Below are 15009 nucleotides of genomic sequence, written 5' to 3'. Positions count from 1 at the left end.
AACAGCAAGGCTGTGGTCCAGGCTGGCCGGGGGAAAGCCTCAAAACTAACCCGAGCAAAAAGGAGCGGCGACATGGCTCGAGTGGTAGAGCACCTGCCTGGCAAGCAGGAGATCCAGCATTCAAATCCTAGTATTGTGTTTTTTAAAATGAAGCTGGGTGCCAGCTTCTCAGCCCAGGAGGCTGAGACCTCAGGATTGCAACTCAAAGCCAGCCGGGCAGGAAAGTCCCTGTGAGACTCAATGACAAAACCACAAGTGGCCCTGTGGCTCAAAGAGGTAGAGCGCCAGCCTTGAGCGAAAGAGTTCAGGGACAGCACCAGGCCCTGAGTTCAAGCCCCATGGCTAGTCAAAAAAAAAAAAAAAAAAAAAGCCACGCTGCCAGAAGTCGCTAAGGATGCAACAGACAACAACTCTACCAGTAGTCACAGGCCTTCAGGATTTTTCTAGACTCAGAATAAGGTCATTGACATTCATCTTGGAGATTCTTACCTAATTTTTAAAAATTCACCATCCCAACCAATGTACTTGCTCACAAAGAAAGCTCAGTCCTCACCACTTTGTAAACGTGCCGTTCGCGCTGCTCTGAAGCACAGGCTTCCGGAGCCTTCCCGCTGGTTTTCTGGAAGACACCTATCTGGGTGCAGTACCCGACATGCTCTGCTCCCACCGGAGGCTCCCCCACCCCAGTGAACTCCACACAGTAGTTATAGCGATTGGCCACACGTAAAGCCCTGAAAACAAAGTAACAGGGAAAAAGATTCTCAACACAGGGCTACTTTGTTGTTGTTTGTTTCCAGTCTTGAGGCTTGAACTCAGGGCCTGAGCATTCTCCCTGGCTTCTTTTTTGCTCAAGGCTAGCACTCTACCACTTGAGCCACAGCGCCACTTCTGGCTTTTTTCTATATATGTGATGCTGAGGAATCGAACCCAGGGCTTCATGTATACAAGGTGAGCACTCTCCCACTAGGTCATATTCCCAGTTCCACAGAGCTATTTTTAAGTAATTAAAAAAGCATTAAATAAAATCCAGTCAGTAGAAGACACAGAAAATAACAGTTCTAATTCAGATGTGGTGGTACATGTCTGTAACCCAAGCATGAGGGAGGATTAGGCAGAAGGATCAGGGATTGAGTTCAAGGACAGCCTGGGCCACACAGCCAAATCCTGTCTTAAGAAAACAAAAGCCAAGCACCGGTGGCTCCCACCTGTCATGCAAGCTACTCAGGGAGGTTATGATCTAAGGACCTCGGTGCACAGTCAGCCTGGGCCAGAAAGTCCATAAAACTCTTATCTCCAACTAGCCAGCAAAACTCCAGGAGTGGAGTTGTGACTCCATGAAGTAGAGGACCAGTCTTGAGCAGAGAGCTAAGGGACAGCACTCAGGTCCTGAGTTTACGCCCCACTATCGACACAGACGAACTACATAACTAATGTTCCAGAAAAGTAACAAATCTTCTACCTTCCACATTCTTAGAGCACTACATAATACCGCAGCAGCAGCAGGGGTTGCCGGCTTCTGTGGGAAGCAGAGGCAGTAACCCAGAACCAGTTCCAAGACATCACAAGAGTATGGAAAAACAGTTAAGGGGCAGGCGGGGCAGAGGGGTAGACGAGGAGTCCACAAAGGCTGCAGCCCTCCCCACCTCTCCCAAATGGGAGCAAGCCCAAGGAACCACCCAGGCACCCCTGCGCTACACATGCCTCCAATCTAAACAGCACCCAGCAAGTCCCACCCCCTTTCCACAGCTGCCCAAATGCGGGGGTTCCCTTACGATCTCTTTACATGGCCAGTTCAAGCGTGGAATTCTATTCAAGGAAGCAATCATTGAGGTAAGATATACAGATGAAGGTTTGCTGCTTAAGCTGTCAACTCCACAAGGATTCCCAACAAGCAAGCAAAGCCCTTGGGAACAAACCAGGTCTGGAACTCCACTCGGCTCCACTCGAACTTATGATCTGCGTCTCTCAGGGTGACTGTGGGAAACAGGGGGTTGAATTCGGAGTTCGGGGTGCTGATGACGAGCATGGCTGGAGAGAGGTACCCAAACACCACCTCAGGAAACCTGGCCAGGTCCTCTGAGTCCAAATGCTCTATTCTAAAATGGTGAACAGGGAAAGATATAGTTAATATAGCTTCACTTGAAAGTAAATGATTTAGCAAATTCCTAGTTGAATCCATTCCTACTTGATTTAGCAAAAACAATTCCCATCTCAGGTTGATTTCTCCCTTCTTTGAACATACTACTGCCATGACCCATAGCAATTATATATAATATATATTCTCATATATATGTATATATACACACACACATACATACACATATTCTAATCCTTGCCTGCCCACCTCCAACTCTGCCCTCGATGCTCTCTTAACCAACACTAAGGTCCTTTGCTGTGCTCTAAAAAATTCACTGTCAGAACTCCTTAAAAAGGTATCCGAGCTTGAACCTCCTTGATAAAATGCACCAAGAATAAAACATTGTTCCTATAGTATTCTTACCAAAAATGCACTCCATGGGGTGCAGGTTGGTAGAACACATGCTACACAAGCCCAAAGCACTGTGCTCAATCCTCAGCATCAAAAATAAATATGCTGGGCACGGCTTACGGAAGCCAGCCTGGGCAGGAACGCCTATGATAGGAGCCCCTTATTTCCAACTACCTCCCAAACAGCCAGCATTGAGCTGTGTCTCGAGCAGTGAAGCACCAGCCTGGAGCAAAAGCTCAGGGACAGCACCAAGGCCGGAGTTCAGCCCCCAGTACCATCACAAAACATAAACGAACGAATGAATGTGCAGGTCCTCGATCCAATAATGAAGTGACAGTCAAGCCCGGATGGAGAGACCTTCTAAAAAAATCATTCGCATGTACTCTTCAGAAAGAAAAGATGAGGGGGAGGGAAGCACAGAAACAGTAGGACACAGGGTGAACTCACCCAGCACTGGTACTCACTAGACACTGTTTTGGAAATGAACTACACAACTTGGGGAGGAGGGAGAAGGGAAGGAAAAAACTGGGAGGAAATGAGGGAAAGGTGTGACGCTGTTCAAAGAAATGTACACATTGCCTGAACTGTGTAACTGTCACCCCCACATCACCTCCACAATAAAAAAATTAAAAGAAATAAAAGATGGACGAGGGGCTACAGTACTCGGGGAAAATGAAGCAGAAAAACAGAGAAAACCTGTTCAGATTAAAGATACCCAGCAAACATAGTAACTAAGAATACTGTGTGATCCTGGGCTGGTCTAAACTGTCATTAAATTTTTTTAAATAACTATAAAAGGGGCTGGGGATATAGCCTAGTGGCAAGAGCGCTTGCCTCGTATACATGAAGCCCTGGGTTCGATTCCTCAGCACCACATATACAGAAAATGGCCAGAAGTGGCGCTGTGACTCAAGTGGCAGAGTGCTAGCCTTGAGCAAAAAGAAGCCAGGGACAGTGCTCAGGCCCTGAGTCCAAGGCCCAGGACTGGCAAAAAAAAATACTATAAAAAACACATTACTAGAACAAGTGATGAATTTTTAGTATGGACTATACATTAGTAATCTGGTCATGGAAGAGAAGGCATTTGTTTTAGAAAATGTGTTCAGCACATATAAGTATACAGGTAGGTAGAGATAAAAAGAACACTGTCTTCAACTTACTTTCAAAGAAAGATACTTTCAAAAGAAAAATACATACAGAAAGTGAAGAAAAGACTTAAGTAAATGTGATCAAAGGAAGGCGACTGGCGAATCTAAGTAATGAGCAGGAGAGTTCCTTTTCCAATTCTGCAACTATTATAAATTTGTTACTATAAGCATTATCAGAAAAAGGATCTGGAAAATACTGCTAATATTCTATCTAGTCAATGTGCCCTAAAACAAAAGCAAAACAAACAAGCAAACAAAAAAGCACAAGTCATAGACACTGACAAAATTGTTCCAAAAAGCTTGAGCTTCAAACGAATTTCCAGAATTTCCAGAAAACCAAGAGCTGTATAGAAGAAGGTAGAAGGAACCAATCTCCTTCCTTTACCATAAAGACACCCTTAGCACTACAGGGCCCCGGTTCCCAGGCCTGTGATGAGCAGATGAATCACAATCCTTCCACCAGATCCAGGACGCAGCCTACAGGTGAACGGATGAGCTGTTCCTCTCCTCAGCCCAGCCCCCTCCCAGCGGCCATCTCTCGGAGTCTCTGGAGTCCTCTTGCCCTGCTTGGCTTCTTTGCGCTCCCCATGCTAAGACTACATATTGAAACCTGAAGTGGTAGTTTCCTGTGAAACGTCCCGCATCGGCTCATCTGTTGAGACCCAAGTCTCCAGCCAGTGGGTGGCAGTCTTGGAAACTGTACCAAGGTGAGGCCTACTGGGAGGAAGGAAGTAGGTGGGCAGTTGTTGTGTCCCTGAAGGGCAGATTGGCCCTGGCTCCTTCTTGTCCCTCTCTCTGCTTCCTGATCACCATGAAGTGACTCTCAGAGGTGAAGTTCTGCCTTGCCACCAGCCCACAGCAATACAGCAATAGAGCAAGCTGGCCATGAACCAAAATCCCCGAATCCAATCTTTCCTCCTTTAAATTGTCTCTTGGTATTTGTCACAGCAAGGGAAAAGTCTCACTAATACATGTGGCCAGAGCATGACAGAATTCTACTACAGTAAGTGGCTGCTTCACGATGCATTAGAAAATAGGAGGAGCCAGGATTAGTATTATGCTAAGGAAGGAGCATTTGCTTAGCATACCCAAGCTATAGGTTCAATCTCCAGCACTGGTTTTGAAAATGAACTGGATATATTTAAGGATAAATGGTGAAGCCAAAATACTAGTTGCCACTTGGGGGAGGGGGAGGCAGACCTGAGGTTTGAACTGAGGTCCTCATACTTGTTAAACAAGTACTCTTCCATTTAAGCTGCACCACCAGCCCAGTGCCATTCTAACTTCATTCACTGTTCCTCTCATCTTCCTGTGCTTCCTATAACTAATATCCAACCTTATTTAGGTACCTAAAATGTGCCAGGTAACCAAAAAGCTGTGTGTGTGTGTGTGTGTGTGTGTGTGTGTGTGTGTGTGTGTGTGTGTTAAACTCTCTACTCAGGAGGAAAACAGTTCACATTCCTAAACATTAGAAATCAACCTGAATATACCCTTAAGCAAGCCCATCTCAAAGGGGGCTTGTTAATATTAAAAGATGGTATTAAGCTAGGTGCCAGTGGCTCACACCAGTAAGTCTAGCTTCTAAGGAAACTGAGATCTGAGTATCATGGTTCAAAACCAGCCTGAGCAGAAAGGTCTATGAGTCTTTTATCTCCAATTAACTACCTTGGGATAATGCCCAGGCCTTGAGATCATGCCCAAGGACTGGCACACAAAAGTGATGGTGAAGCACAAATCTTGTGAGTAAACACTAGTCCCATATAAACTACACAACTTCTTTGTGGAGTAATTGGTTCCAGGGCTGGGAAAGGATTCATAGGAGAGGAGCCTTGAACATTTTGTCATGTTAGAAAATAAGTGCTTACAAATAAGACGTTATCACAAAGTCATCAATTTGAGAGGCCTCCTCAGTGAGAAAGCCTGAGACAATGAACAAGAAAATAACTGCAGTAATAAATCACAAACTGTGTGTGTGTGTGTGTGTGTGTATGTGTGGTCAGGAGATGTAGCACCTGCCTGTTATAATGGCACCCATCTACAATCCCAGCACTCAGGGCAGGAAGATGACTAACAAAAGAGGATAATGAGTTTAAGGCCAACCTAGGTTACATGGGAGGACCCTTCCTTCCCTGCCACTCAAAAAATAAAGGAATTCCTGAGCTGGGAATATGGCCTAGTGGCAAGAGTGCTCATCTCATATCCATGAAGCCCTGGGTTCGATTCCTCAGCACCACATATATATATAAAATGGCCAGAGGTGGCGCTGTGGCTCAAGTGGCAGAGTGCTAGCCTTGAGCAAAAAGATGCCAGGGACAGTGCTCAGGCCCTGAGTCCAAGCCGCAAATAAAAAAATAAAATAAAGGAATTCCTGAGTTCCTTTTATGGGAGGATCATTACTGGCAGTAAAATGCCAAGGGATAATATATAACTGTAGAAGGAGAACTGGAGTTGCAAAACATATTTGCTACCATTTTAATAAATATAATAAAATCAGACAAGCAGCCTTGGTGGTGCTCAATCTAGGTAAACAGGGATAAGAACAAGACACGCACATGGCTCAGTGACCCTCGGCCGACACTGCCTGCCTGCTCACCATGGGAGCAGAGAGCAGACTCAAGCCAGCAATAACAGGAGCGCAGACAACACCAGGACTATGAAGATGAAAAGGCACGTTGCTAAGACGCTCAAGCAGGAAGCGCCCGCAGTGGGATGCGCTGAGGAGGAGCTCAATACCCTTTGCAGTGACCACAATACATATGTAGGGTACTAACATTATTAAAGCTAAGTCTTCCTTGTTGTGACTCCAGTTGAAAACTTACAGTTCGATGCATGTTATCAAGTCAAATCCGAGCAAACGAGAGTCTCTCTCCACAACAGAGCCATGGTACAGGGTGACGGTCAGGTCTAGATCCCGGGGCTTTACAAATTCTCCCAAGTAGGGAGATAAGTGATGTCTGCAAAGGAATGACTGCACACATGAGAAACATCCTCAACACAAGCTACTTAGAAGTTCTCGGGCAGGGGCTGGGGCTGTGGCTCCTCTGGGTTTGGTCCCCAGCACTATAAAAATAAAAAGCAGCTGAACATCGGTGGCTCAGGCCTGTAATCCTAGCTGAGATCTAAGGATCTAGGTTTGAAGCCAGCCCCAGCAGAAAAGTCTGAGACTCCTAATCTCCAATTAAACACCAAAAACAAAAAATGGAAATGGAGCTGTGGCTCAAATGGCTAACCTTGAACAAAAAAGCTCCAGGACAGTGCTCATGTCCTGAGTCTAAGCCCCAGGACCAGCACCAAAAAAGTGAAGAAAAAAGAAAAAAATTCTCACCAGCTACAGAACTCAGGATCTCTGTAATCACTTGCTACCTATAGTGATGTAAATCTGCCCGGGCTATTTACCTCATCTTCACAAGCTCAACATTAGGTCCTAGGGCAACTTCCTCTTACTGGACAATGAGAACAAGATCCTGAATATTAGCTATTTATTGTTCTCATTTGAATATCTGGTCTTCTACCTCCCTTGGCATCAGTGATTTTCAGCTGTGATCTTTAGGAAAAAATATTCTCAAAATAATCTGTGGAAATGTGATATATGAGAGAAGTGGAAAGGGAATTAGTGAAGTGAAGGAGCCAATGGAGTAGCCTTGCTTTATAAACCCACGCCCACCACCACCGCCACCACTGTGGGGATCACACTTAAAACCAACACGCATTCGCAAAACAAACCACAGCCACGTCAATCACTAAGTATTACCCATTAGTCTGTAATTTTTCCACATCGATATCTACCCCAACAAGCAGTTGAATGCATGGGTAGATTTTTAGCAGCCTTAGGAGTTCAGTATCACCACATCCCAGATCTGCAACCTGTAGATAAGACAGAATGTCATTTCAAGGACACTTGAAGCCACAAAAGTATGGACAAAAACACTGGGGAGGTGAGAGACTGTGTAGCAATAGTAAACCACAATAGAACTATTATATAGTAGTATAGTGTACACAAAAAGCACATTTACCTGAGACTTTTAAGCCTGAGTGTAGTAGGTGACAATAGTCAAAATAAAAAGAGCTATTCCTATTCTGAAATTATTGGTATTATTGATTGGATGAATGAGAAAGGGAGAAAGATGGGGACATGCTCATAGAGAATCACAATCTGGAGTCTTAAATATTCTCGGGACCATATTTCAGCAAGTGATGCTCTGACCACATTGCTTTCACATGTTTTTCACAGAGACTCATTTCATTTATTTGATAAAACAATCACAGCAAACCATATGACATTCTCAAATAACCTCTGAGCAACCAGAAAGGCCATCACGGATGTGAGCACAGAGGTGCGTAATGGCGCAGACTCCAACATCTGCATCCTGGTGTGTGCATGCACAGACAGGCGCAGCCCACACATACACGAGAATCTTACCCGAGTTTTCATCATAGGGAAGAAAAAGACACCTAGAAGTTCATCTTACAAACATCGGGTGTACAGCCAGAAGAGTAAATCCATAAGGATAGTAACTAGGTATACACGTTTATCTATGCGTGGAGTCACGACTTCCCCCGAAGTTGATGAGCACACCCCTGGGGCCATTACCAAAGCTTGGGCCTTCGTTTCTCTGTGCTATGTGTTGTCCAGGCCAGTCCCACGCTCGGCGGCTCCCTCTCCCTGCCTCAGCCTCCTACGTGGTGGTGACTGCAAGGGTGACCCATCTTGGCCACTTCTCTAATTGACAAATAATCACGACAACTGAGGCCAAAATACCAGTTTGTCCTCGTTAAACTCTAGAAATGTGGACTCCACAAGATCACTCGCATCCAATTGCACAAAGTAAGCTTCTCTTTGCGCGTAGGCACGGCAATGGTGACGTCAAGCTTCTCTCCTAGCATTTGGATGGCGATCTGCTGCTTCTGAAGAGTGGGAGCAAAATCCCCTCCACCGTATTTTCCCTTAATGAAGCTTTTGTCCTCGTTCTATGCCTCTCAGCTGTGACCTGTCCTGAGTGGGTGCAAATACGGCTTCTCCATAGGAATCCCTCCCAGTGGCATGTACCTGTACTCCTAGTTCCTCAAGAGGATGAAACTGCATGGTCCCTGGAGCCCAGAAGTTCAAGACCAGCCTGGACAATATAGCCAGACACTATCTCAAAAAAAAAAAAAAAAAATCACCAGTGCCGGTGGCTCCTATCTGCAATCCAAGCTACTCAGGAGGCTGACTTCTGAGGAGGCAGACCAAAGCCTGGGCAAACAAGTCTCTAAGACACCTATGTACAATTAAGCACCAAAAAATCAAGAACTGGGGCTCTGGCTCAAGTGGTAGAGCACGAGCCTTGAGCAAAAATAAGCCCAGGCCCTGAGTTCAAGCTCCAGGACCAGTGTGAAGGCGTGTGCACACACACCCTTCCCCTTGACTAAGCTGAACTCATGGCTACTATGCTTAATTCAAGACATGTGGAGATACTGGCCAAGCCTTGTTTTCCTCGGGGGCATACCTGCCTGTGCTTAGGAGGCTGAGGCAGGAGTTTCAGATTAGCCTAGGCAGCATAACCAGACCTAGTATCTAGTCTCTTTGGACCAGGGTTGTGTAACTGGTTTAGCACTTGTCTAGCATGCCAAAGCCCTGAGTTGAGTCTCCAGCAAAAGGAAGGAGAAGAAAGAGAATCTCTCTTGACTCCTTCCTAGTGTTGACAAACCACTTGGTAGACCAACTTAGTATTTAAATGTCTGGAAATCAAGATACCTACCTTCTTGGGTCTATGACGATCCACTAAATCTCTAACAAACTGGTATCGTTGCTTGTACAGTGGAGGCTTAAACTTGATCACCCTCTCTGGGCAAACTTCTTCAAAATCATGAGCCACCACACTATTGCACTGAAAGTATAAGAAGAAGAATCACTAGGTAGCGGTGTCCTTTCTCCATGGTCCTTATGCTTCCTACGCCGCTAGCCTCTGCTCCTCCTACCCAAGCCCTTCTCCGCCTTCAGCAGACGGAGCCTCCTGTCCTTCACACTTCCTCTTAGCCGTCCGGCCACTCACACTGTGCTCCACGTTCTATGCCCCAGCTGCCTTTGTCGTGCATACCCAGGTTGGCAAGCCCTTCTGCCACGCTCTTACAACCGCCCTCGATTAAGTCAGGGCAACCCTTCCTTGAACAGACTCTCCCCAAGAAGAGGGTTGACGAGGTCAATCCATAAAGCTGCCAATGCCGGTTCTACACACCCACAATATAGTGGAGTAGCTTGGTATCTACAGTAACACTGTTGGGTTGGGTTGGGGGTACAGGTTCGTGGTACAGCTCTTGCTTTGCTTGCGGTCCCCAGCCGGACAAGCACACTCCACACACGCCACTCTTATTCTGTGCTGGCAACCCAACACAGAGCCTCAGACATGATAGGCAAACACTCCACCCATGAGCTGTGCCTCCAGCCCAGTGCGCTAGCTTTACATGAAATTGGTGACATTCACGCTCAGTTCTGTCCTCAGTTGCTCTCGGCCCATTTCAAGTGCCACAAGCACCCATTGAATAGCAAGGATCTACACCCCGAGCATCTCCGGTGTGGGCCCCAAACCGGTGGCAACTTCACCTGGAAACTTCATACAAATGAAAATTGTTGGGCGTCACTCAAGACCTCCTTAAACACACGCCGCAGTTAAAACTCTCCAGGTAAACTAGATGCTAATGGCTCACACCTGTAATCCCACCGACTCTGGAGGCTGAAAGCTGAGGCTCCTGGTTCAAAGCCAGCCCAGGCAAACAAATCTCAAAGACTCTTAACTGTACTTAACCACCCAGAAGCAGGTGAAACTGCGGCTCCAGTGGCAGAGTGGAAAAAGCAAGCAAGAATTTGAGGCTCTGACCACAAGCCCCAGTACCAACACACACATTTGCACAATCACCTCAGATGGTGGGGTTTTTTAGGGGGGGGCAGGAGTAACTATTACTTTGGATACACCCCCATATGGATGCCTCGTGCATGCAGTCACCTCTTTCAGTTCAAGATCCTAGAAAACTGGGGTCTACATGAGGTTCATTTTGCTTGTGTTCTCCTCGCGGTACACTGCCGTCATAATCCCGCCCCCCCCCCCCTCATTACAGGTAGAGAGGAAGGGTGGCATTTACCAGAATGTTCTTCTCTCCCATTTCCATTCTGCTTCCGGGCTGGGTTGGGACAGAACCGCTGATCGGTCAGCAGCCACTCAGCTCTAAGTGTCGGACTCTCGTGTTAACCAGGAGGAGCCTAGAGGAGGCGAAGGGGGCGGGGCATAAGGGGCGGGGCATAAGGGGCGGGGCGGAGCCTAGGGGGCGGGGCGGAGGAACGGAGGGGCGGGGCGGAGGGGCTGAGGAGCTTAGAGGCGGAGCGGAGGGGGCGGGGCCGAGGAGCTTAGGGGCGGGGCGGGGCGGAGGGGGCGGGGCTGCGCGGAGGGACTGAGGGGCGGGGCGGAGGGGGCTGAGGAGCTTCGAGGCGGAGCGGAGGGGGCGGGGCCGAGGAGCTTAGGGGCGGGGCGGGGCGGAGGGGGCGGGGCTGCGCGGAGGGACTGAGGGGCGGGGCGGAGGGGGCTGAGGAGCTTCGAGGCGGAGCGGAGGGGGCGGGGCGGAGGAGCTTAGGGGCGGGGCGGAGCCTAGGGGGCGGGGCGGAGGAACTGAGGGGCGGGGCGGAGGGGGCTGAGGAGCTTCGAGGCGGAGCGGAGGGGGCGGGGCCTAGGAGCTTAGGGGCGGGGCGGAGGGGGCGGGGATGCGCGGAGGGACGGGGGGCGGGGCTCCGGAGGTCCGTTCAGGGCCGGCCGGCAGGCAGACGCCCCCGGGACTCGGGGCGGGTGGGTGGTGGGCACTGCCTCCTCCCGCCAGGTGCGGTTCCCGCCTTCCGACCCCCCGCCCCCCGCCCGGGTCCTCGGCCTGCCCCGCCCACGCTGCTCCCCGCGGCTTCTGCCAGGTGCTGACTTTGAGGGGGGTGGGGGGGAGGGGGCAGAGGGAAGGGGGACCCTTCATGAGCCCGGGACGCTGCCCCCCGCCTCCCGCGCCTTCACTCGGTGAATCCTCGAGCGCACGAGGTCCCCATCCGCTATCCGCTCCGGCTGAGCCTCCGGTTCGCGCCCCGGGTCCGGCCACCGGCTCTGGCGGCGAGTCCCGGCCGGCGACGGCGAGGCCCTGCCCGGGAGGGCCCGCGGGCCGCCGCGCTCACCTTCCAGCCCGAGGCCGGCCCGAGGGGCGCAGGCGGCGGCCGCCGCGCCCGGTCAACGCCAGGCCCCGCCGCGCGACCCTACCCGCCCCGCGCCCGCCCCGCGCCCGCCCCGCGCCCGCCCCGCGCCCGCCCCGCGCCCGCCCCGCGCCCGCCCCGCGCCGCCTCCGGCCCGGGGGCGCCGGCTCCACGCTGCCCCGCGCCGTCCGCCCGCCCCGCGCCGCCCGCCGGGCTCCGGACTCGGAGGGCGTCGGTTTCGGGGTCAACGGCTGCGGTGGCGCATGCCCCGAGGCCATGTCCGAGGTCTTCCTCCGAACCCTGCGGGGCCGCCGCCCTCACGCCCGCCGGGGACGCCCAGAAACGGCGCCGGGGCTCCGCGGGCGCGACCTCCGACCCCACGCCCGGCGGGTCCCCTACGGAGCGCCTCGGAGGACCCCGGCCGGGAGCGCCCGGCCCCCAACGCCCAACGCCCAGAACGGCGTTCCCCCCCCCCCCCACCCCCGGGGCAGAACCCCCGGCCCGGACTCCGCGCTCGCCCTTCGGTCTGTGTAGGAGCGTTGGGGAGAGCCCCGAGGGAAGGCCGGCCCGGGAACGGGCCCTGGGCGGGATCGGGCACAGGCACCGGCGCACAGGCACCGGCCCAGGCCCCGCTCCACAGGTGCGATGCTCACGTCGTCCCCAGAGAGGTGCCTGCTGGCTTAGGGAACCTGCAGGAGTGGGGTGTTTGGGGGGGGTTGGAGGAGGGGAAAAGAGCCACTACTGAGACCCCCACCTTTGGCTCCCCCCCCCCCCCCCCGCCTCCAGTCCTGGGTCTTAATTAAACTCAGGGCCTGAGCTCATTTTGCTCAAGGCTAAGCTCTCCACCACCGGAGCCACAGCGCCCTTTCCCACCCCACCCCCTTCCCGCTCCTTAGAGTCGTGTATAAGCGTCTGAGGGATTTTCCTTCCCGCCCAGGCGGGCTTGTAACCCGTGATCCGCAGATCTCAACCTCCTGAGTCGCTAGGGTGACAGGCGTGAGCCGCCTCGTAGCTTATTTTTGCTCAACTGCTCTACCGCTTGAGCCCCAGCTCCACTTGCACCTTCTTGGAGATGAGAGGGTGAACGGGCTTACCCACCCTAACTGGCTTCTTGGAGATTGAGAGGGTGAACGGGCTTACCCACCCTAGCTGGCTTCTTGGAGATGAGAGGGTGAACGGGCTTACCCACCCTAGCTGGCTTCTTGGAGATTGAGAGGGTGAACGGGCTTACCCACCCTAGCTGGCTTCTTGGAGATGAGAGGGTGAACGGGCTTACCCACCCTAGCTGGCTTCTTGGAGATTGAGAGGGTGAACGGGCTTACCCACCCTAGCTGGCTTCTTGGAGATTGAGAGGGTGAACGGGCTTACCCACCCTAGCTGGCTTCTTGGAGATTGAGAGGGTGAACGGGCTTACCCACCCTAGCTGGCTTCTTGGAGATTGAGAGGGTGAACGGGCTTACCCACCCTAACTGGCTCGGCACCACGATTCTCAGATCCCAGCCTCTTGACTAGCAAGAACAGGCTTGAGCCGCCACCGAATCTGCAACTTTAAAACGACTTCCTTGACTAAAGGAGCATATTGCTTACTAGAAGATGTAACTTAAATAGAACCTTTAAACAGAAAACAAACAGATGCTTCACATTAGCAAAATGATGGAAACAACCAAAATGCCTATCAGTGAGTGAATGATGGATAAAACACAAAGAATTAATTTACTTACAAAAGGCAGAAGGCTGGGTTTGGTGGCACATGGACACAGGTCTGTTCTCCCGACTGCTCCTCTGGAGGCAGAAGCAGGAGGATGCCAGGTTGGAGGGTGGCCTGAGCAAAGTAAAGTCTGTTTTAAGAGGAGATGAAAAGAGCTGGGATGAAGCACACAGCCGTGAGCTTCCTTAACAGGAAGGATGCCCTGAGTTGGAGCATTATGTTTTGAAGTCCCTAGGAATACTTGGAAAAATTTTATTCAACAAACAGGAAAATCTAGAAATGGACCGTTTTTGGATGCATTTGACCTACCAAAACTGAAGCAAGAGAAAATAAGCCACTTTTAAGTAGATCTATAACAATGAGATTAAAGCAGTAATAATCTCCTAACAAAAGCTCAGAACCCAATGGATTCATCGCCAGGTTCTTTTAGAGATTTAAAAGACAAACATGGCCAGGCACCGGTGGCTCACGCCTGTAATACTGGCTCCTCAAGGCTGAGATCTGACAATCATGGTTCAAAGTCAGCTTGGGCAGACAAATCCAAAAGCTTCTTCAGTTAATCTCACAAAAGGCTAGAAGTGGAGCTGTGCTCAAGTGGAGTGGCAAAGCATGAAGCCCTGAGTGTACACACAAACACACACACACCTACAGATAGTTCTCAAAATTGTCCATGAGATAGGGAAGGAGCACCACTAACTTCTATCAAGCCAAAGTTTCATTCCAAACCCAGGACACGAGACGATTATAGACATCATTTTGATAAACACTGATGCAAAAATTCTCAATAAAATACCAGTAAGCTGATGCCAAGCTCTGGTGGCTCACGCTTGTAATCCTCGCTACTCAAGAGGCTGAGATCTGAGGATCGCGGTTCAGAGCCAGTCCGAGCAGGAAGGTTTGTGAGACTCATTTCCAATTAACCACCAGAAAACCAAGTGTGGCACTGTGGCTCACGTGGTAGAGAGCTAGCCTTGAGCTGAAGAGCTCAGGGACAGCTCTCAGGCCCAGAGCCCAAGCCCCACAACTGACAAAACTAACTTGTAAACTGAATTCAGCAACACGTTTTAAAAGACCATACACCAAGATCAAAATTAGTTTTATCCCATGGTTGCAAGAATAATTCGACATACACAACTCAATAAATGTAATACAGTATATAAGCAGAATAAAGGAGGGGAAAAATCACATGATCATCTCTACAGAAAAACAGCCTGTGACAAAATTCAACAATTTTTATAAAAGCTCTGAAAAAATAGGAATAAAAGGAATGTGCCTAAACATAATGAAGGCTATAAGTGACAATCTATAGCCAACATATTAAATAGAGAAAAATGGATCATATTCTTTAAAGTCAGGAATGAGACCAGGGTGTCCACTCTTCCCTATTCTTATTCAATATAGTAGTGGAGTTCCTAGCCAGAGTATAAGGGAGGAGAAATAAAAAATGGATTCAAATGAGAAGGAAGAAATCAAA

General features: G+C 50.1%; 1 protein-coding gene across 1 annotated transcript in view; it reads right to left on the bottom strand.

The window, feature by feature from the left end:
• The window catches only part of Henmt1 (HEN methyltransferase 1), a 12334-nt gene extending 1523 nt beyond the window's left edge, over nt 1-10811 (bottom strand). The window contains exons 1-6 of the mRNA XM_048363598.1: nt 10753-10811; nt 9375-9503; nt 7388-7500; nt 6456-6590; nt 1917-2096; nt 554-731 (exon numbers count right to left, since the gene is read on the bottom strand). Of these exons, the coding sequence (XP_048219555.1) occupies nt 554-731; nt 1917-2096; nt 6456-6590; nt 7388-7500; nt 9375-9503; nt 10753-10779 (762 nt within the window). The 5' untranslated portion in view covers nt 10780-10811. The remainder of the gene's footprint in view (nt 1-553; nt 732-1916; nt 2097-6455; nt 6591-7387; nt 7501-9374; nt 9504-10752) is intronic.
• Between the last annotated feature and the right edge of the window lie 4198 nt (nt 10812-15009).

Source organism: Perognathus longimembris, chromosome 15 (genome assembly GCF_023159225.1).
Source record: "Perognathus longimembris pacificus isolate PPM17 chromosome 15, ASM2315922v1, whole genome shotgun sequence".
NCBI lineage: Eukaryota > Metazoa > Chordata > Mammalia > Rodentia > Heteromyidae > Perognathus > Perognathus longimembris.
Note: the sequence above shows the minus strand (reverse complement) of the source record. Positions and strands in the feature narration are given on the sequence as shown.